Consider the following 23,574-nt stretch of genomic DNA (forward strand, 5'->3'; position numbering starts at 1 on the left):
TGGGTCCAAACAAGGACAAGAAAAAATGTAGTAAATTTCACCAAAGTACAGGCAGACTCTTGGGAATCTCTGTTGCAGATTTTTGTCACCACCGCTGCTTTCTTTTCTAGTCATTGGCTCAATCGGTTTTACAACACATCCCAGAGGTCTCCTCGTTGTCTTGTTTGTTGACAAATGCCTCGGAGGGCGCCGGTGGAAGGTGAGGGGGCGTACCCACAGTCATCTCTTATCCTGGACCTAACCCACGGATGGCAGGGAAACCACAGTGCAAGAAATGGCCTTCCACTGGCCTGCCAAGGCCCTGGCCTCTTGCACATCCCCTGACGAATGATCATTCCCTTGATTAGTTAAGGAAGGCATAAATCATAACTGCAATGAAGAGGAAGGCTCGCTGGGGGCGGCCAGGCCGTTCCTCATGATTGACTAACAGATGCGAGACAAAGGAAATGGGTTGTGTAGTTGTTCAGAGGAATGGGACACTTTGTCTTTGTCCCGATTTTAATGTTTGTCTCTACCTGGAGATTTTGTCCGCTTGTTCTTCATTGATCCAGCCTCAGTTCAAATATTTAGCCTAGTCTCTCCAGCGGTGCTTTCAAGCCTAGTACCTGACGTGACGACATTGCTTATTACAAACTCAAATGGGGACAACATGGTTACGCACAAGATGGTACCAAGCATGAATGCTGAAGTTAGAGATCCGCAGGTATAATTGATATGATGGGTGAGCTGGTATTTTAAGACACTCTATTGGTGAAGTGAAAGAGAGGTGTGAAAGGACTGCACCTGCTCTTTGTGTACAGATGTGCTCGTACCGCTTGTGGCATTTTCGCATCGACGCATACCATAATGAGCCGCTATTCAAGGTTGTTTGACATTCGAACCTGCGCATATGTATGTGTGCATGCACACGTTGCTGTGAACATGCAGTTTGTTAACATGTGTGGTCGTGTGTGTTCCGCCACGTGTGTGTATGCTGGCATTTACAAGTTTGTGTTTGCTTGTAAGTGGTAGTGCTTAGCCGTGTAAGTGCATGTGTGTGTATATACGTGAGTCCGTGTGTGTGTGTGTGTGTTCTCTGAGATATCCGTGTGGGGGTTTTGTACAGCCACTCAGTTTTTTTGCCACAGGTCTCATTTTAACAACCTCTTGACAAGTAATTAACACCCTTCAGGTCTCAAACCTTTCTCGAGTGCTCTTCACATGTTGCACCAAACACAGTGGCGTTTCGCTATTAAGCTAGCAAGCTGATGGAGCTATCAGAGACCTGAGCAGTGATGCAATTCCCACATATGAATGAAGACTGTGTCTGCACAGCTTAGGAGACTATTCTTTACCTTTTTTACAAAATTATCTGCCATTTTAAAGCAGTAAAAGGCAGCAGTGAGAAGATATTTTTGAGATGTGTCAATACTTTATTTTTCAATGGGAAGTCTATGAAGGTAGTCGTGTATTTCCAGACAACTCGAAGCTAGGTCTTCTGAAACCAGACTCAATTAATCTCAATGCCGCTTTTTAGCACCATGGTATGTATTGCAACATAACCGCAAGCCCCTCTTTTAACAAACGCATATTTTAAATAGTGTCTCAGCTGTCGTGCTGAATATAGAGCTGAAAATGTCGTGGAAGCCATATGGTGCCGTGCTATAGCTAATGAGTGTGAATGCATATGAATTAATTAAGGAACAAAAAAAGAGAGTAGAAATGGCAGAAAAATGATGAAGAGTAAAGTGAAGAAAGGAATGCTGAGGCAGAGAGGAAATCATCACTGTGAACCCATATGTTAAGATCCTTTCATATTTGACCTGTAAAATGGTAATCTGACGTAGTATCCCACATTTCATCCCCGCTTGATGTTGTCGGTGTTGCCAAAAATACCCTCATGATGTCGATTTCCACAGGGTGATTTGGCAGTCACAACAGAATTAGTTTCTGAAGAACTATAGCAAAAAGAGAAATGCGTTGCTACAGGAGCATCAGGGTCACATGAATGTTAAGCAGTTTCATGCCAAACATCCATCCCGTCTTTTTGCAACTATATGCATCGAATCTGTCGGTGCATCGCTGTTACAGAACTATATAATATATATGTAATTTGATATTTGCACAGATATTGGATGAGGAATTTGCCTTTTCACCCTCCTGTTCGGTTTGTCTTCAGCACAATGAGCTGCCAGTGGCCCCATTGGCCCTGAGCCCTGGCACTTTGCCCTCTGCAGATCCCGACTGCAGCTCTCTGACAAGGACATTCCTACACCTGTGAGAGAAGATGACAAGAAATACAATACAGCCAATAGGCTGGCTGCTTCAGCCCGAGACGAATGCCTTAGCTATAAATCCATGTTGCAGGGTTGATAAGTTAATTGCCTGTACTGCTATCTCCTCGCCAGTGTCTAATATAGAAGAGCTCTCTGTGAGAGTTATTTTACAGCAAATGGGTATTGTCTCCGAGCGCAAGGCAGGGAGGATGGTGACACTGGACAAGTAAATGAGGGATCTTTATTTTGAGTGGTTCCAAGAGCTGCGGTCTGTGGGAGCATGAGAGTGATTTTAAACAACGCTTAGCATGGTTTTGTGCTTGCATATTTTTGCTAATTTTGCCTCATCTCCCTGGTGTGTCTTCAGGTTCATGCGTGCAGAAATACTGTGTGGATTTGGAGCTGTTGGAGCCGTGTTTTCACATGGAGTCGCGGTTGTTTATTTTGTAGGACATCAGATGTAGATGAGGCTGTAGTGTTATTGGGGAAGCGCGGTCTTATGACTTGCCACTTCTCTGTGGTGTTAATGCTCTGATGACAGTGATGTGGTCAGAAGTCTCTCGGCCAAAGCTAACATTTTAATACACAGCCTTAAAAAACGAAATGCGTCGCAGATGTTTCTCCGTTGCATCCTTTTGACTGAAAGATAGATTTATGACCCCCCCCCCCCCGTTTACTCACGTACCCACACATGCACACACACAAACAAGAAAGTTGGCGGTCACACACAAGCATTTGTACACACCCATTCAACATATTCACGCACACACCACATGGTTTAGTGGAGGGGAGCCGCAAAATTTATCATCAGTCAGCCGCTGGTGGTGCAGGATAAATGGAGAAGGACAGAGGAATGCAGTCCCAGTGAGGATGCTCTCCTCTGGGTTTGGACTGTGACCAAGGCGGTCTTGACTTGGCCGCAGTTAGTCATGGATGCCATGTTGCTATTTAAAACCCCCGTGCTCTCCCTCAGTGTTTGCACAGCTCACCACAGCCTTCCAAAACCGCCACCCACCCTCCCTGCAGGGCAGAAGGTTTGGTCAAACCCCCAAATGGACCAGACATTTTAAATGTAGAAGCAATGCAGCTGTGTTTGGTTCACGTATGTACTGTGGGGTTTTTTTATGAATTGTTTCTTTCATTCAATTTTCTGTAATGTTACAGAAACAGAACACATTTGTGAGTGAGTAGTTGTGTAGCTGTGTCACAAACGAACAATTACTCATGTTATCAATTCATTTATTGTTTTTAGACAAATAATCACCTATTCAGTAAGTCTAATACATTTCAGAACAGTCTAAAGATATTCACTTTCCCTGTTTTATGCTGTATTCACATGGATTTAGGCAGACGGTAGACGGCAGATGGTAAACACCTTCTGGACAGCACGGGAGAAACAACCAAACAATCCGATGGAAAGGCAGGATGGCAAAACGGACCGCACATGACAAACATGTTTCTATGGTTATGTGTGGTTTAATGGTACAAAACATAAAATAACAAATAATAAATTTAAGGTCAGTTATTTTGTACACACATACTGTATATGTGCAGTTTGAAGGTGGAGAGAGGTCGAAACGATGTACATACTGTAGGATGGAACTTGATGCGGTGCTATGGCAGCACCATGAATCATAAGAATCATATTACAGGCATTGTTATGCATATTTGTCCATGGAGTGGCCCATCTATCTCCTCCATTAACCATAATTACTTTTATACATGCAAAGTACGAATTATTAACATACGTGTAACCACAGTGATTAATCAACCATGTGCAACAGCAGCTTCAGAACTCTTCTTGATGACTCACAAGGACGTAAACAATTACGCTGTTTGCCCCGTACACCATTGTAATGCTCCGTGACTTGTCGTTGATTCATTATTCATACTTACAGCATTATTGTTCCATTGTGTGCGGTGCAAAATGGGATCATTAACGCTGAATATGAGAATGTGAAAAATGGAAATATTGGGGAAAATGGTGGTGGATATAGTGGGTAGGGAACCCCAAACAATCCCGACTATTAGCAGATAAAGAATGGTAATTTCCCCAGAAGTAATTAGGATTAGCATAATTTGACGGTGCATGAATGATGCATGCATGATTGATACGTCGATACACGCATTGTAATGAGTCCCTTATCTCCGCTCTCCACTGAAGACATTTGTATGGAGTGTAGCCCTCTACTATAGTTCTAGACCTCCGCAGGGGGACTATGCTTGGGAGAACCGTGCCTCATGCACACATTCATACAAGCAGTGGTAGCATAGCACCATCCTGTAGTAACTGATAGAAGATGTTCCTTTTATCTTGACGGACTCCCTGTTAGAGCAACACCAGGAAATATGATGTGGCAGCTCATGTTCTCTTCATTCCACTCAGAGACAGTCTGTGTTTCTGTACATGCAGTATGTATGTGTGTCTGTGTCATCCTGCCGGTGAGCTTGTGTGTATATGTGTGCTTGAGCAGTCCGTCTGCATGCGCGTATTAGTGTGCAGCTGCACAGCGTGTCAGCCACCATGCATGTAGTCAGTCACTTTGAGCGGCTTTTAAGTGACAGTTATCGATCGGATGTTGGTGTTGTTGCAGAGGCTTCAAAGCAACGCCCTGCCCTCTGCATCCTGCTTGTGGAAGTTACTCTGGAGTACCTGCGTCGAATGCAGCAGCAGCACAGCCTGTCCTCCACTTCAGAAACACATTCTTCAAGCAATGCCTGCATGCATCTGTGTGTAGGTGTGAGTTGTTTAAGTGTGTGAGACGTGATGTCTTAAATTGAGTGTTTCTTGACCCTTCTACTGCTTCACAATTTAATCCTCTTTTTCTTCCCCTCAGTGACTAACAAAGAATCAGCGTAGCCTAGCATACAGTAAATGCACTCGTGAACATACACACCCATAGACACAGCACCTGGTAATTCCATACACACTGTTTAATGTACACAAACGCAGTATTGAAGGGCCAGTTCATCGAAATTCTGAAAACAAATTTTTCACACCACCACATTTAATGTTTGACCTCAGCAACTTGTGAATTTGTTGCCAGTTGGGACAAGACAAGAAAATTTGAGACAGATATTGTGGAACGCTCCAAAAACACCTGTTTGGAACATTCCACAGGTAAACAGGTTAATTGGTAACAGGTGATAGTATCATGATTGGGAATGAAAGGGGCATCCTGGAAAGGCTCAGTTGTTCACAAGCGAGGATGGAGTGAGGTTCACCACTTTGTGAACACATGAGTGGATAAAGGATATTCCTACATGGGCTCAGGAACAGTTACACCAACTGTTGTCAGTAAACACAGTTTGTTTGCAGATGATTGCATTCTGTTTTTATTGACATTTTACACAGCGTACCAACTTTTTTTTTTCAGTTCTGGTTGGATTATTTGACCATGTAATAATATATCTGTCTGTACTGTAATATTTCTGCGAACCCAATGCAATGATTTTTGTTTGTGGTACAGTACAGTATAGTTATATAGACATTTTTGGTCAAAATTGTAATTACTTTAAAGGATACATTTAAGTTTTATTTATTTTTCTGTACTGACAGTTGAATCAGTCCTAAGATTAGCAAGCTAGCCCAACTAGTGTCCAATTTCCAGTTGCTGGATCCTCCCAAATATTGAATGTTGAAGAGATGCACGTCTTTAATTGGTGCATAAATGCTAACATGACTAACACTGTGTAGGTTTGTTTAAAAAGGAAAAGGCATGTTGGTAGGTGTACATGCTTGAGTCAGCAGAGCACCAAGACGTCTCTTAAATCTAAATATATTTAAATATAGTGTATAAACCTTTAAAGGCTTTACTCTTTAAACAGTGAGGATGAGCCAGAATGACTCACTGAATTTCAGTCGTCTAATATTGAAAGTATTGAAGCTCTAACAATCATACATAAGACAAAGACTGACTTTTCCGTAATCTCATCAACTATTCTGCCTTATAAAAGCACAAATAGAGACTTGAGATGTCTCCACGTCCCTCAATTATTATTCTCTTTTCCAACAAAACAAGCCGTTAACAGTTTTACCCCATGGCTACAGATGAAACATCCCACATTACAGAATCATTATGCATATATCAGCTACAATAACTGCACAGTGGAAGAGCAAACTGGATCTATTACTGGAGGCAGCTAGCAGAATGTCAATTCAGTCTTCTTCAGAGCGCTCAGCTGACCCCAAATAACCCCCTTCCTCACTCTGCCTTTTCTTTTGTACACACCCTTTCTCTCGCTCTCTTTCTCTCCGCCTTCCCCTCGCTTCTTCCTCCATTCAGCGCCGTCTGAATATAGGTCAGCATTCTCTAAATCCTCATCCTGCTGAAAGTTTGATAAGTGCACTCCAGGTAGTAGTGGGCTGAATATTATATTTGTAATTGGGGGTCCCAAGTAACCACCATTGGAGTACTCTGATTATAAAAGAGGAGCAGCCATTGCCCGGAGGGTCGCAGGACATTACATGTGGTTCTGTTAATGTGCTGTTAATGTGTTCATAGATCTAAAGAGAAAGCAGTGTCTGTTTTCACTGTGTTTAAAGAGTTAGGTCACCCAATTTACAAAAAAATACTCAGGTGAGTGGAATTTGTGGAGTTTGTAGGTGCTCACAGCATCGAAAGATTTCATTTAAAATATTCAACAGCAACATCTCTTACAAAAACAGCATCCTGGTTACTCTGGCAAAGCCTCCGCAGGGTCATTCCTATGTTCCCAGGGTCCTACCTTCCCTGTCTACACATGCGCTCTGCCAGGGTCCTGTGCTCCAAGGGTTAAGTTTGGGGTTTTGACCCAAACACAAAAGGTTAATGCATGTTAACAGAATATCGAACTAGTATTGAACTAGAGAACATAGAACCCTGAGAATGTAGGACCTTGAGAACTTAGGACCGTGGGAAAATTGATATGCTAACAGAAAAAACAAGAACATGTGACAAGTTAAAGGGAAAATGAGCGTAGACACATAACGAATGCATTACAGAATCAGTACAGAAACAATGTGACATGCTCGCCTTCGCTGTCACCAGACCCCACTGGAAACCTATGGGAGGATTTGAACCAACCATCAGAAACATCAGACATTAACTGGAAAAAAAAATAGCTTCAAAGGAGTTTTCAGTACTCAGATATGGTTAATTTGAACTGTGGAGATTATTCTCCACTAAAGGCGCCAGAGGAAAGAGGGTCAAAAACTCTTAGATTCCAGATATATCTTGGACGAATGGTATTCATCCCTCTAGGAGACTGTGTCGTCTGGAGGCACATTGAAGCTGTTATGGTATTTTGTGTTCACCCAACATCTTGCAAAGACGCTTAATGTCGGTAGTTTGTCACCCACCTGTAGTCCCATGAAAGCTGTTCACAGCGTGGTCTGTGGATTATCCACAGCACCAGGGAGACTGAGAGTCAGTTTCACCACAACCAAAACTGAGTTCACCCTCATTTTATCTGGGAGGAGGCAGAAATGTCAGACAGATACCCCAAACCCTGATTAAAGAATACCCAAACTGGGCAAGAGGGAAAGAATGGTTTTTGTTATTTGTTTGAACCAACCTTCTACATTAAAGTTACTGATTAAATATTGATTATATTAGCAAATTTATAGGTTTACTAATGTAACAAAATGGTTGGATTTACTGTCCCTTTGCTGCCTCTTTTTAAAAAGTAATCACCGCTCGGCTGGCTTTTAAAGAAAGGGCACAGTTTCTCTGACTGTCGCCTGTATTTGAATCTGGACTTTTCGCTCTGGCTATTCATATTTCCACAATTAAAGAGCCACCCCTCCCAGCCCCACTCTAACAGCTGGCCATTAATCAGTCCTCGCACTCGATTTCTCTTCCGCCACAGGTTATGATTTTCACATTACTCCACGCTCCTTCACCGCCATCCGACAGGAAAATGACCCCAACCTCCTCCACACATAGACACGCACCTCAAATGAAAGTGAGACGTTTGCCGCCGCTATGAAGCAAACTGCACACGGGCGACTTGCGGCGAGAAAGTAAAGGTGTTTGTGTGTGCGCTCATACGCGTGTTAGCATATGATCGTTTGTCACATGATGGGGTAACCACGGCGGCGAGTCTCCCCCCTCCTCATACCCATTACCCCTTTCTAATTACACTTTCCCTATGAAACACTGGATCAGAGGGCACCATTGACTGCTTTTAATCTGCCACCAAATTTTAATTAACACAGACGTGACCCCCGTCTCCGATACATCCCTGAGAACGTCGGGATCACAATAACTCATAAATCACAGCCGCAGATTTCATTCCCTCCGCTTTCCTCCGGTTATGAATTTCCAGATGGGGGCTGGTGGCTGTTAATGTCAGGAAAAATATGACAGAGATGGAGAGAGAGCGTGTTCGAGACAGAGAGGGACAGAGGAAGACGACAAAGGTGGACAGAAAGGCTGCATTTGAGAGAATTGAGAGAGACAGAGTTGAAGGAAGAGACGGAGAAATGGCAGCATCTCTGGTATGCTGTCAACCTTTGAGAGATTTGTTACCGGGGAGAGGATTATGGAGGCTGTGAAATGGGGTTTTGTTAATATGCCGGGTGTTGAGGAACACGACGTGGGCCAGCCAACTCTGCAGAAATCAAAAGGCAGAACAAGCGAAACCTGAAAATGACTCCATGATGTTCTGAAGAATTAATTGTCTCTCTGTGTCTGTAAGTGTGCACGTGTATTACTTCTTTAATCGTGGACTTTTCATAAATTACCATCAGATGTCATTAAACGACGAACTACAGATAAACATTTTTCAAGGAAACTGCACCAGCGTCTGTGTTTTTGTTTGTGTGTGTTTGCGCAAAAAGTTTGTGTATCTGTGTTTGCGTATGCGTACGTCTGTCAGTGTACGTGTGTGTGTGGAGGTGGGCAGGGTGCCGGGGGTTTGTTATTACTAAATCGCTCATCCATGCTACTAATTAAGATGCATAGCATCCCCCTATGAACGTCAGTGTCGCTAATTATCAAACAATGTAGTGCTCACCAGATATGAGAACTGGCAGCCTCTGTAGTCATGTTACCAACCTATTACTGCTACAATTACCAAGTGGCTGTCAGTCTCCTTGTTAGTCATCTGCCTTCATTTTTTCTTTACTAATGCCTGTCTTTTTTCTTTTTACTCCCCCCCCCCCCTTCTCTTCTTTCTCCAGGCTATGGCTTTGTGGATTTTGACAGCCCAGCTGCAGCACAGAAGGCCGTGTCGTCTCTCAAAGCCACCGGGGTGCAGGCCCAAATGGCCAAGGTAAGGAGTGTTTAAAAAGAACTTAGAGTCGCCACCTCCTCTTGCATTATCATTAGCACTTTGTTGCGCACTCAGCTCCATCCAGGGATTTAATATCGTGCTCTTAACACACTTAATAGATGTTGATGGATCTGAAAGCTCCCACATACAAACGGGTTTTGTCCATAAACACAGTTTTATGGAAAGTAATTTTCCACAGTGCTTTGCTGTTTAATGACAAACTTCTTCCCTCTAATATAAGACGACTCTTAATGTGGGCTTGTAACTGCATTTGTGTATGGTTATATGAAAAGTCAGGACGCGACTGTGGTACGTGTACGTCTGTTTTATCTTACTGACACTCTGTGACAGGGCAAAGCTGTAGTTTCATACAATCCAGTGTCAAGACTTGTACGGGTGCCTTGATTCCAGCGCTTATGTGGACTTAGTTATGTGTGTCAGTGTGTGTGTGTGTGCGTCCACAGCAAACTAACTTGGTTGCCAGCGTGTAAGCTGGCCCTGCAGTAATTGAAGTTTGACCAGCCGCTTGTCCTACGTTGTGCAGTATTATTAGCCTGCTAAAGTGGAAGCAGATGAGACAAGCTGTTTCAGCAGTACAAAGAGGGCCCCCGTGAGTTGCACAATGAAGCCAGGTTGACAGACATAGACACACATGGAGACGTATGGCTCAGAGAAATAAAAACACACCAGCAGGGTATGGACTTATTCGATATTTAGCCTCGGTTTTAGCAGGTTGTCAACTGGCTCGTTTGCTGAAACAGTGATATTGCATAGTGTGTGTCAGCCCTTCAGTCCAGGCTCACAGTGATCAATGCAAATCTTATTTTTCTATATGTTTCATTTCTTTGCTGACTGCACAGAGAAACATCATAGGCAGGGCCCTCTCTCCGGCCATCTATGATGGACGAACCCGCATGGCTAAACCGGGCTATTTTTGTACCAGCCGAAAGATTTGCTGGTGTCAGAATATCTAAATAGGTGAACAAAATGTCAGTAGCATTAAAGCAATGAATATGGTGATTACTGTGAGGGTACACTATGAGTAATTTTCTCAGAAGAGATGGTCTGCATTTGATCTGATCCAGAAATCCCCCCCTTGAAGCCAAAGAAACCCTGATGAGATGGAGAATGGCGATGGCGCCAGTGAAGATGACAGAATTGATGATAACGATGAAGGTGGCAATTATTTTGATCAAATGGGATGAGATCTGACAGGAGGAGATGATATTCCGTGCGGTGCTCAGGTGTGCCATTTCTCAAATGCACCATTTGGCCGTTTCCTCTCCCCACCAGTGTCCTTCTTCCAATATTTATAAGAGGGCAGGCTCTCAGAATACAGATAAGAAGCCGTGCTCTTTGCCCATCTCATTTTAAGACCACACTTTGCATTGCTCCCATTTTCTCAGTCAATATTTTCATGAGAGAGGTCTTGTGTCCCAAAACAAAAGAGCTGACCTTTTACAGAATGTTTGTTTGCGCGCGTGTGTGTGTGTGTGTGTGTGTGTGTGTGTGGCCACATGCACAAAATCATTTTCTATTAGCATTTGTGTATAATAGTTTGTTTTTTGAATGTCCCCTTGTTCTGTTCACACAAATGGAAAGGCCAGCATTCTGCGCTTCAGCTCTGTGCTTTTATCACACTTGTGAGAGATATTAAGGAGTAGTTTGCTTTTATAGACTCCCTCTGCATCTCTCTAATGTCTCTTTACCAGGTATCACTCCCATCACTCTATCAGCTCCTCCTCCTCCACCTCACCTCCTCTTAGTTCTCCCTAACCCCTTTCTCTTTTTTGCTTAATGCTGTTTTCTCCCTGCACCTTTTTTTTTTCTCTGTACACACACACACACACACACACGCTCACACATTCATAAACACATTTGTATTCACATCCACCATGTGTTCTCCTGCCAAACATCCAATGAGTGCAATTTATTCCCATCAATAATTAACAGCAGGCTGTCTTTGTGTCTGCCTACCTGCCAAGGTGTCTCTGACACCCTCCGCTCCGTCATGGCGGAGCAGCGTTCCCCCGGCGAGGCCGGATGAAAAACCCAGGTGCGCATCGAGGAAGGTGTAAATCACAAAGACGATTGGTAACGCCACAGACGACTTCCACAATAAGAGCATTCAGCCTCATTCTCTCGCTCCTTCTGCTCCATTTTGTCACATATATCTCCCCACAACAAAGTAATAAACGGATAGCAAGTCAGAGCCAGAGGCTTTGAGCTCATTAAATAAAACCGTCACAGTAATCAAGTTGTGCCTTTTTTCCTGCCTTGACGCCATTAAAACGCTTTTATTAAGGTGCCGTATTTTAAACACAGCTGCAAAGGAGGCAAGAAGAGAAAAACAGTGGGAAAAAGGAAGCGTCACTTGATTTCCTCTTCTTCCTCCAGTGTAACAGCCTGCTGTCTCTCTCCTCTTACTCCCCTTGGAATTTGAAATACCAAGGCAGCAGAGATGAAACATTGCCTTCCTTTTGTCTTGCCCTCCCCTGGGGATGGTGACAGCAAGAGGGAGGAGAGGAGCCATAATTAAGACACCTAAAGGACACTTCCCCCCTGCGCCTCCCTTCCTGTCACTCACCTCTACACAAGCCACAGATAAGAGCACTTAGCATAGGTGTGGAGTATGTGTGTGTATTTCAGTGTACGTCTGTGTGAGCGTAGGTTGGTGTGTGAGCTCGGCAGTGTTTATGTGTGCGTGCCTGTGCTCGTGCATTTATGGGTATGTCTGTGCTTGTATTATTGTTGTGCACATTTACACAACTAATACACATTTGTTTGTGTATTTTTACATACCTGCTTGTCTTAATTTGTGCAAAGCCATAAATCTGAAAATGTGTTTGTATTGAACATTCGAGCATATTAATCTACATCTGTGTTAGTGCCTCTTTATGTGTATCATGGCATTGTTTTATCATCTTTAAAAAAAAATTGTTATTGAAGATTTTGTTTCCATATATTCCTGTTTCATAATTCTACATTAAAACAATTGTTTGACGTTTTGGGAGATATGCTTATTCGCTGTCTTTCAAAGATTTGATTGAGAAGATTGATTCCACTCTAAATGCTAAATATGAGGCTAGAGCCAGTAGGTGATTAGCTAGCATAGCATAAAGACTTGAAGTTTGGGGAAAATTGTCTAGCAGTTTCCAACTTCCTAGTCTTTACAGTAAAATAAGCGAAGCTAAGCTAATCGCCTCTCAGCTTCATACTTCAAGCAAAGACGTCAGTGTGGTATCTAAATCTTGCGCGTGCACCTGTGTGGTCACGGAAATGTTGAATCGTGCATTGATGAACAGTCGGATGTCAGATAGCAAATCAGTTACAGTGTCACAGTGTTGCTGAAAATGACTGCACTCATCCATGCATTTAAAAAAAAATGGTCAATCACAAGAGATTATGTTGATAATTACAAATAAACTGCATTTATATTGTGCTTTTATAATCTACATTGACCACTCAAACACACCGCCAATTTGGGTTTCAGTTTCTTGCCCAAGGACACCTCGACATGGGGGGATCGAACTGCCAACCCTCTGATTGGTGGACCACCCACTCTACCTCCCTGTACAAGAGAACTTCATACAAATCATTGTGGAACGGGTTATTTGTCCCACCTGGTATGTGTGTTTCTGTGTGTGTGTGTGTGTTTCTGTGTGTGTCTGTGTGTCTGTGTGTCTGTGTGTGTGAGAGCTACAGAGGACAGGCACGTATCTGCCTCTTCACACCGCGGACTCTATTCTCTATGTCACTTTGTTCAGGTAGCTTTCCGAACTGAGAAAACTGACACGCTGAGCAGACAGAATGATAACAGGTAAACGGCACGTCTAGCTTCGCAGATGCAAACCTGTCAAGCAGCCGCTGGCCTCACTCTCCGCAGGCTGCCATTTTCCCCTTGAGCCAATCAGACTGAATTATGGGAAGGGCACCCTCGATTGTGGTGTCTGTGTCGGAGAGGTAATTCCGCCTGACAGCTGCTTGCTTTCAGACAACAGCCAGTCTTTATGGAAATCATCCCTCCCTATTCTCGCTGCAGTCGGCTTCTGCTGATAACAGCCCGAATGAAAACAAAGCTGTCCTATTCTGCTTTCTTTTTCTTTTTTTTTTTTTTCACTCTCGTCTTTTTCCTCTCACTGTGGACAGCCTAGAATTAGCACGACAACTCTAACATCCTATGGAGTCTGACAATGTACATCCTGCTTTGAAGCTAGACGTACTTACGGCCAATATAAACTTAGAGCCGACATTTGTTTTCTTCGGATCTGACCAGAAATGCTACGATGCTCCTGTAGATGCCTGCGGATTTGGGTTATTTTCATTTGTTTTATCCTTCAAAGGCAAGATCCTTCTCTAGTTTCTATTTTTGAATCCTGCCTTGTCAAATATAGCTTTGCTTTCAGTGTGAAATTGTTTTTTAGTTAGAGAAAGAAAATTAACAAATGTCACCCTGCCTTTACTTCAAAGCATTATTCAATGAACTTATTGTCGCCAAAGTGTCAAACAAAGCGATGGTATTGACTCTTGAGTCGGGTGAAGCCTGCGGTGCAGTGTGCCTCCATCACTACCCTCGCTCCAATAGCCAATATTTATAAGGTTCACCCAAGCTACAGGCAGACAGAAAGGCGCTGCGTGCCCTTCACTTCACATTACGGTGGAGAAATTATGCTAAAAGCATCATTAAAGTGCCTCCATGAAGTGAATCCCAAATGTTTATGATAACACAGTGCTCGTACCAGCCCATCAACCAGTAGTCACCAGCGGATGCTTCAGATGGTTTAACGGTGTGAAGCGAACCGGAGTGTTCAGTCCTCTTGCTCCCTCTCTCTCTCTCTCATTTATTCTCACTCCCTTTCACTTGCTCTGTCTCTTCCTCCGTCTTTTCCTTTCGCTCTCCTGGGGAAGATTTCCTGTCAATATCACATTTATATTCATGTGAAAAGCACGAACCCCCCTCTGGGTGGTCCACAGTCAGTCAGCAGTATTCTTATTATCCTTTAAAGGTGACTCCTCTGACGTCTTAGCACCCAGGACCCTACGGTTGGGCTCAACACAGGGTGACCTCTCGGCGATAATCAAAGGGATGGCTGACAGTGCCGTTGCAGTTGGTTGCTGACAGCAGCTAGCCTAGCAAAGCCTGCTTTCCCTCAATCACGGGTTAAATCTGGGGAGAATGTAGGGGGAGATACTTTGTAAATACGTGGGATAATTAGGCAGACTTTGGGGATGCAGGTGCTCACTCAGCAGCATCACTCACCTATCCGTTCGATGTGCGCCACCTTGAATGTGATGCCATTTCCCCTCTGACATCCGCCACAGTGTTTGTTCGCAAAGCATATGGTGTCAGAAAACAGTGTGGTGATCAGCACTTTCCCCCTGAAGCTGCCATCGACAAGGGCATCCTTATGATTATAGTGACTCACCAGCAGTCCACGTTTGAATTTAGCGTGTATGTATCCCAATGATGCCAGTAAGCGTAACATGTATGTTTCAGCTGTCTCTTTTCATGTACTGTATAGTTTTGTCCTTTAGCAGGCACTTGTAGCTTTAATGTGCTCTGCCACGGGGACACTATACCTTCCAGACACTGCATAGCATAAAGCTAATTGTGCTTTCCCTACACATAGCTCTCTCTCCCTGAATGTATAATGGTGCACGTAGGCACCATGTTGCTTCCCTATACTCTTAGCTTGTGAGTTTATTTTGACTTTCAATTGCTTAAGTTTAGTTTTTGATATTCTAAGTTTGCCAGTTTTAATGAGCTTGCTGCCTGACGCCACCTTTTTGCTTTGTCTGCTGAAAAGGAAGTTACATTAAGATGAATTAAGGAAAAAAGTTGATACCTCTGGAAATATCTGCAGTGCAGTGAGACAGGCTGACTCATAAAAAAAAAAAAGATAGAATCACTTGCCAACGTGTCATTTCTTGCAGCGTGGTTAGCTGCAGCGGGGCTCAGCACACCGTCCCCTCCCTACTCCTCTTGCAGAAGTGATAGTTTTGAAGGGCAAAGCCAGTGAGAGTGAGACGGACCATCTGACGAGCACTGGCTCCTGAGCATCTCTGTTGGCTTCCACAGTCTCTGCCGTCTAATTACGCTTCAATCATCCACGGGAGCGCTGCGTGCGGTAAATTATTTTGCCGAGCAGCGCGGAGACGTGCCGAGCTGCGAGCGCCAGAGAGAGCGAGAAACAGAGACTAAGTAGAAATCAGTGAGAGCTGGAGTGAAAACAAGATGACGCAAAAAGAAAGGTAGGAGAGAGGGTGAGAAAAATGGAGATGAGAGGGAGGCAGAAAGTAAGAGACACCGGTGAAAGAGGAGAGGGCTGGAAGGCGCGAGTGAGAGGCCTGCCAGCCATAATGTCGCCTCAGACAGCCCGTACAGCAGGAGACAAGCCAGCACTAATGAACAAAGTTACAAACTTATCACTTATCAGACAGAGAGAGGGGAGTGAGAAAGAGAAAGATGGAGAGACGCAGGGGAGGTAAGGGATAACTGGCAGCAGACGGCATCAGCATAACTAATCCTGCTGTAGATGCAGAGTGGTGCGACTGCTGCTGTGTGAAAGTTTGCGCCAACACTGAGGAATTATTAGAGTATCATTGTAATTTCTCCTTTACAATTAGTCTGTCGGCAGGTTGTTTTTGCGTGCTTTTTTTATTGGTTTGCACTCAAGCAGCAAAAAAAAGGGATCTAATTAAAGTACAGTTTGGAGTGGTTGCATTTATATACGAATGAATTTCTCTATTCTGTTCCCAAATTGCTCCAAAATGACCTTGTGTCTAAATTTGTAGGCCTGACAAAGAAAAGTGAAGGCCTGCATTCTCGGTATGTTCAATGCTGCCATGCTTGCTTTGAAGCAAACATAAATATGGCTTTTTCAGGGTTGGTAATGGCCACAGTGTGCAGTTATTAGAATCTCTTTGATGTGGCAACTGTGCCAACCTGCTCGCTGTCTCTGAGAATTGATCTGGCTCAATTAGCAGGCCCGCAGAGACGACGTTCAAAGGACCGGGCTTCCACACTCAACACTGACACACATAGACCAGGTGAAACGCTTTGCATTCAATTACTCAGCTGGCCCCCGAGAAGACAACCTGTGAATAGATGTGAATATTGGAAAATCAATGGTGCAGCTTCTGCGTTAAGGAAAGCTTTCACCAAGACTGTTTGCTGTGTTTTTTAACAAGTATGAATTCATCTCCCGCTGCCATAGGCTCACTGTGATTTCGCTGAACTGCTGTCTTCTGACCATCTCAGCACAATCTAAGAATACTTCACTCTCACACTAAATGTGTTTGTGTGCTCCGGTTTTTATATCCTTTTCGCGTTAAGCTACGTGTGCTCTGTACACAACGAGCCCCTTCCCTGATTCAGCTGAGCCATTTCAATTTGTCTTCATCAGTCATACCAATTAACTCAGGGATTAGATTCCTCAATGCCAGCCACCCCCAGTCCTCCCTGTATCCCCCCATCTATCCCTCCACCCATGCTTACTTACCTCTGCTACACAGTACTCAGTGGACACTTTAACAACCGTACTGGGTTTCTCAGCATTCGGCTATGGTAGCAGACTGATGACATACATAAAAAGAGAGCACTGAGCACTTTTCTTTCGTTGCATTTTATATGTGAGAAATACAATACAAGGCTACTTACCCGCTGCCCTCCGAGGAACTGTAATTTTGCTTTGAGAGTAACTCATGAAGTTCTGAAGTTTAAAAAGCTGCTTTTTCCACCTTAATACATGCCAGGTGCATCTGTGAGTCACTGACAAACACCAGGTTTATAAACGCAAGACAGTGGCACACCTACTGAGAGAGAGGGAGCTTATCTAAAAAAAATAAAAATAAAAAACAATAAATCATTAGATTATGAGTGAAGATACAGTGCATGATGTATCACAAAGCATACTCGACACTGTATTTGCATTGATTGAGTTGGAGTAAATGCATGCATGAATGCCAGAGTGGTGAATATTTTGACTCTTCTCTCTGCAAGCGTTCACACAGAAATGACAATCAATATACTTTTGGATAGCTTTGTATGATTTTCAGGGTGTTCTATAATCAGCCACAATGATCAACACTAGGGGCGCTATGCTTTTCTACTTATTTAGTCGTGTATTACTTTCACTGACGTAAAAACAGGATGCAGGATTTGCAGTATCTGCAGTACACTGGCTGATTTCTAGGCGAAGGTAAACTGATTTCAGATGTAGAGTCTTGGTAGCAGAGTGCACACACTGCAGAATCAGTTGGTACAGTGGCTGCATTCATTTAATCTAAAAGTACCCTAAAGGTAGCAAACAGTAAAAATAGATTTCTTTATAAATACCTGAAAATCAAACTTTTGTTTAATCTGCGATATCAAAGACTTGTGTTCTGCGTGTGATCTCTGCTACTAGGGATGTGAAAGTTCAAAACATCAAAAAATGCTTTGAAATAAGGCCTGAAGAGGACAGAGCAAACTGGAAAGCAACAATGACAAGTGAACAAAGATGGCAGACATTGTAAAATGCCTTCAGAGAATACCATACAATTCAGTGAGCCAAGAAAGGGTTCTCATGTTTTAGGAATTATTGGCTGTTTTGTTTTTAGGAACATGATACCAAGATGCTCTCTGTATCACAGTGTTATATGCTTTTAAATCAAGTGTCAGGGCTTCCTGCCATTGAGGATCCTTTGCATTTTTAGGAACAAACTACATATTTGCTGCACTCCACAGCGCTTTCTGATCATGTGATGTTGCCACTAAGTGACTGCATTAAAACATAGTGCCTTAAATTCATCTTTAATTCACCAGAAAATTTCATCTGATTAACGCGACCCTTCCACTGCGGCAGCATATGTCCTTATGCCAACTTAAAGCTACTACTTACATCCAGTTGCATGCTTGTGTGAGTTCACATTCCCGTCGAGAGTCACTCTACATTGATCATAGTTAATGGTAGGTCTGGGGTGCCGCAGCACAGTGAGATTAGAGCCTGTATCAGCGCTAGCACTTAGAGAGTTCTGCCAGACATAGCTGCACTTCAGTAGAGTTGTGAAGCTGGGGGGGGGGGGGGCTCTTCATTCTGCGTTCCCATTTCAGTTTTTCTTTAAAAAATATCCCAATATTACAGATCATAGAAACACAGGAGTCTCCCGGGTGATTTAACGATCCTATAGTTTCATGTTATGATCGCCAGTTCTTAGAGGTGTGTTTTCTGTAATTGTGCGTGGGGACGCTTCCTCGTCACAGGCGCCATAGTTGCTGAGTTCCTCCACACTTGACCCAGAATTTAAAAGTTAATTGATTCAAGCTGCAGATTGTGCTTGCAGTTTACTCAAGACCTGTCTCACAGCTTGGGTTAACCGCACATGGAACAGAATTTTAAGCTCTGTGATTGGATGTTTCCTGGCAAAATGCACCTTGGCGGTCGTAGTTAAGGCCTGCCAAAGTTTTTTATATACGCAGGCTAATACCTTTGACTTGTAATCAGAGAAACAGCTATTCTCTGACATAGTTCTTAATCTTTCTTACTGATGATTTACCAGAGAAGTGCATCTGTGGGTGGCATAACATTGTCTATGGGGAAAATTGAACTTTTGCTTCTGGAAGGGTAATTTACTTTTGTTTGTATAGAAATCTTTTCACAGGACATTGCAATTGTTTATCTCTCTGCACATCTTACAGACATGTATATAATACATGTTTCCTGGCAATAAAGAATAAACTATAGATAGTGCTGTAGATAGTCGCCCTTTTATTCACTTAATAGTCTCTTTTCGGATCAAATGCACCATCCGACATGCCTGCTCCTTTTATTTTAGTCAGCTGTTCTCATATTATGCTACCTTTCTCTGTTGCACCCGATCCCCCTCTTTAACGAATTCCACAGGCACGCCATGTTAAATTACCCTGACTGTTTCCATTTCCAATGGCTTCAATCATATGTGAGAGGTCTGCAGGAAGAGGGAGCGGCGAGTCCAGGCAGAGCAGAGCAAGGTAGATCAGGGCCGGGGCTCTGTCCTGCTGAGGGTTGATGAACCAGCTCTCTGACACCAACACAGTCCCTCATTCTGCCTAATGAGGAAGAGAGGAGCCGGAGTAACGGGTCCCTTTTCATCCTTTTCATCCCACTGACACTGCTCCCATGAGTCTCTGTGTGTGAGTGTGTGGACAGGGCCGTGCCGGAGATAAAGACAGGAGGAGATTGAAAGTTCCACATCAAAATATCAAACACTCTTGATTGTGCGAGATGTTCTTTTTCGGTGTGATGTGTGTTTTTGGAGGTTTTCGGCCGACACGCATCTTTCATTGCATGTCAGGGAGATAATGAGAAGGAAAAACGCTTCTCTGACCTTTATTTCTCTGCTGAGAAACAAAGGAGGGATCTCTGCCTCGTCTCAGAGGTCTAAATAGTCAAGGTCAGCATAGTTTATCTAAGCTCAGAGGGGGCCTAGCCCTTAAGACCTATTTCCCTGTGGGCTCGCACGCACACGCTGTATGTACACACACACACTGCGACTGTTGTTTTGCAGGGGAGATGGGAAAGAAAAAGAGTGGAGCTTAAAAAAGGGGTTAGCATGGAGGATCTTTTACCTGCACAGTTTTTTCCTCCAGAGTACGGATGGAGCAAGAGACGGTCAGCAGTTCAGAGGCAGAAATGGAGTGCAGGCAGGTAGATGTACGGCACACGGGTGTCTTGGCCTCCTCCGAGGTGATTTCGGATCATTGCCTCTCCTCCAAAGTGTTTTACATCAAAAACAAAACATCAGCACATTCCGGAAACCCAGTCCACAGTTTCGAGCAGGCGAAGACGCTCACATTAACAGTTTTGCAGTGTCTCCAGACCTTTTGTAAAATTTTTACTTGGGTTGTCACCGTTGCGCTGCACAGCACGGTTTCAGCCGTTTCATCAGTCAGGACGTGTATTTGTGAATGTCGCCTTTAGAAAGAGTCTGTCACGCACATTTAGCTTTTCCCGCACATTTATTTATATCGACTCTTATCTAGAAGTCACTAAATTCTCTGCTGCCCTTTTTGTCTCTGCGCAGTGTCAATATTTTGTCTGCATGCATTGTGATGTCTGTCGTGCAACTGCATGCTGGCTTGCTGTGTTTTCTCTGGCTCTCTCTCTCTTTCCGATGGCCCTCTTATCTCCATTTGTCTTTGTTATGTCTGTCGCTCTTTCTCATTCCTCCACTTCACCCTTAAAAGCTGTTATTCTGTCTCCTTCACTTACTGTATGTTTGATGTTTGGCCCCCTAGTGCTGGTTTGTTGTGCTGTGCTTGTGATACGGTGGCATTGTTTTCAGTGTTATCTCAGTATTCTTCGTGCTGTTTTAGTGTTGCTGCTGTGTTGTGTGAGGGTTATCTCGCTGCCATCTGTGGTTTTATCTTTGCATTATCTTTTGGGTTGTCTCCGAGCTGTTGTCCCCCTGTTATCGTGTGCCACGATCAAGGTGGTGACCTTACTCTCTGGCAGCATCTTAAAATGTTCCCAGGGAAGTAAAGGCGGTTCCTTTCAGCGTTTTCTGACTGACATTGATAATTGTTTGATTTCATTTCACATTTTTTGGATGCTGCCTGCATGTCAAAATATTTGATTTTGCATGTTTGTTTTACTTGCATGCTCTTTAGCCCGCGTGCATGCTTCATAGCTTTCTCTTGGATGTGTACATTTTCATACGCGTCAAACACGTTTAGCTCTAAGGGATGTCTTTGTTTCTGCCAGCGACTGCGATTTGTCTGCTTCATTTGCGTATGCCTGTGTTTACATGGCTGCGAGTCTGTGTTGCTACATTTGGTTCAGAGCATGGTATGATTCATAGCAGATGGCTGCCTCCTTCCAGAGGACTATGACAGCCGAAGAAAGTTAAAACTGAGAGTGCTAGACAAGACAGAAAAGGGAGGGAAAAACCAGGGATGTGATTACCATCAAACCATCCGCTCAGTAGAGGGAGCATCCATCCGCATCCTTCTCTCTGCTCGGTATATGACATAGATACAAAATGTCTCCCAGGCTAATTTGCGGAGCAGTGCACACTCTTCACAGATTCATTTTGAAGTTAGCAGTCAAACAGAATCAGTTCTTTTGCCTCCATATAGCGAAATAAGACAGGAGACCCCTTAAATATGTACTCCAGGCTGTTTGCACATCAGTCGATCTGCTAATGCCTCTCTTCCTTCCCTTCTGCCTCTAATGCACAGTATCTTTTTGACAGTGACGTTTACATCTTCCTCTGGTGTTTTATACACTTCCTTCACCGAATATCTAAACTGAAGACCCCTTGGCCTCCTCAGTCTCTGCTAGTCCTTGTGAGGAATAACCTGAAATTTGTATGCCATATGTTTTCATAGCAGTGTTATGGACCACGCTATAGCAACTGCTGAACCACAGCGCGGAGTCAGTACTCCCTTATTAACAGGATACGTACACCTCATAACTGTCAGGAAAAGGAAGAGGCAGCTTTGACAAGCTAGCTGGTAGGGAGGCACTGCCATCTTGAATAATGATCAGTCTCTCTGAGGCCCCTCTGAGACATTAAGTTAGATGTTAAGTTAACATATAGGGATGCTTTTGTTCACTTCATCACATCACTCCCTATCTGGACTGACTGCACCTTGATTTGAACCAACTGTGTTCGGAAGCAGGCCGAACTCAAGAGGACGTATGGCTTTAGTTTTTCTTTTTTTCTGACATCCTTTCCTAGAACTTTGCCTTTTTTAAATGGTTTTTCCAGGAAAACATGAATATGTGTAATTAGGGCTGGATAATGTAATATTGTTGAGAAAAGTAATTCACATTCTGGGAAAGCAATTTCATCTGAAAGGTTTCATCGTGGCCCTTTTATTTTATTGAAAGACAGGTACGTGCTTTTCAGGAAACACTCAGTTACACAACAAAAGTAGGAACATGTACAGGTTTCACCTTCAGCGAGCGAGACAGCAGATCTCTGGATATTCTTTTCCCTGTTACTGGCTTTGTGATTAGATAATGCACACCTTTAATCTACGGTTAGCCGTCCATTTCAATTTTCACGTCATTCATTTGTGGATGTGTGAGGTTGCAGATTAGTCTTAATGTTAAACAAAAACATAATATCTTGTATTTGGAGATTTTATGGGTTTTTTCTCCAGATGCAATCAATGTAAAAGATGTGTGCCCGTGAACATTATGATATTATCTTTAAGATCACAACCCATATCGTATCCATAATGTTAACTCACTCTTATGGAGCGCTGGGCAAAGTTTCGGTGAGCAGGCGTACGGAGAACGGAGATGCAGAGTGTCGCATCCATGGAAGACAGACGGCAAACTGGTTTGTAATTAAGGATTTAAAATTCACTCGTCACTGGCGCTGATTAACGGAGCTCAGCGGGAGGACATGCCGCTCCACCAGAAACATCTTCAAATGCACAGTAGGGCGCAGATTCTGGAGGTTATTTTCACAACATCTTAGTTCTGATGGTAAGTTAGTCTCCGATCAGCCCGAGCCTACTTTAAGCTTCACGTAGCTGCTCTTTGTGAGGCGGCCTCACATGCTCTGTACATTTGTTTTAGTTAATTAATTTAATCTCTGATTAAAAATCTCCATGTTTCTGCATTATTCAATGTTTAATCAAATTTAGTTCACTTTACTTCCTTCTCAGCCATCCAGAAAAAGCTGTTGGGGTAAATTTAAACCTCATGCACTGATTTCTACATATGTTGATGCCTCTGTTTCTACCTGTATACCCACTGGTAGTTGTTGAATGAATTCATGAATTTTTCACATTCACAGTATGACTGTCAGCTCTGAATGAAAATGGAAATTACCTGCTACTATCTGTAATGGTGTTAATCCCCATGAGGTCTGACTATATACGGTACAATCACACATAATTATTGGGCCTGTGAGCTAAAGATTGTCTTTTGTCATTATTATTAGATTGCTATTGTATTGTTTTTCCCATAATCCATACAATACTTATTGGCAAACATGAATTCTTCCTGTTGCTTGTCTTGTATATATCAATTTCAACTCAACTGCAGCAGCACCCGTTAGCCTTGTTTGGCCTGTCCATCAATAT

The 23,574-nt window shown here is 43.3% G+C and overlaps 1 protein-coding gene across 6 annotated transcripts in view; it reads left to right on the forward strand.

Moving 5' to 3' along the window:
* Positions 1-23,574, forward strand: part of LOC143335575 (RNA-binding motif, single-stranded-interacting protein 3) — a 266,419-nt gene that overhangs the window by 138,109 nt on the left and 104,736 nt on the right. For all 6 annotated transcript variants that reach the window (XM_076755107.1, XM_076755109.1, XM_076755108.1 and 3 more), the window contains one exon: positions 9,421-9,512. In XM_076755107.1, the coding sequence (XP_076611222.1) occupies positions 9,421-9,512 (92 nt within the window). The remainder of the gene's footprint in view (positions 1-9,420; positions 9,513-23,574) is intronic.

The sequence above is a fragment of the Chaetodon auriga genome, chromosome 17 (genome assembly GCF_051107435.1).
Source record: "Chaetodon auriga isolate fChaAug3 chromosome 17, fChaAug3.hap1, whole genome shotgun sequence".
In the NCBI taxonomy this organism is placed as follows: Eukaryota; Metazoa; Chordata; class Actinopteri; order Chaetodontiformes; family Chaetodontidae; genus Chaetodon; species Chaetodon auriga.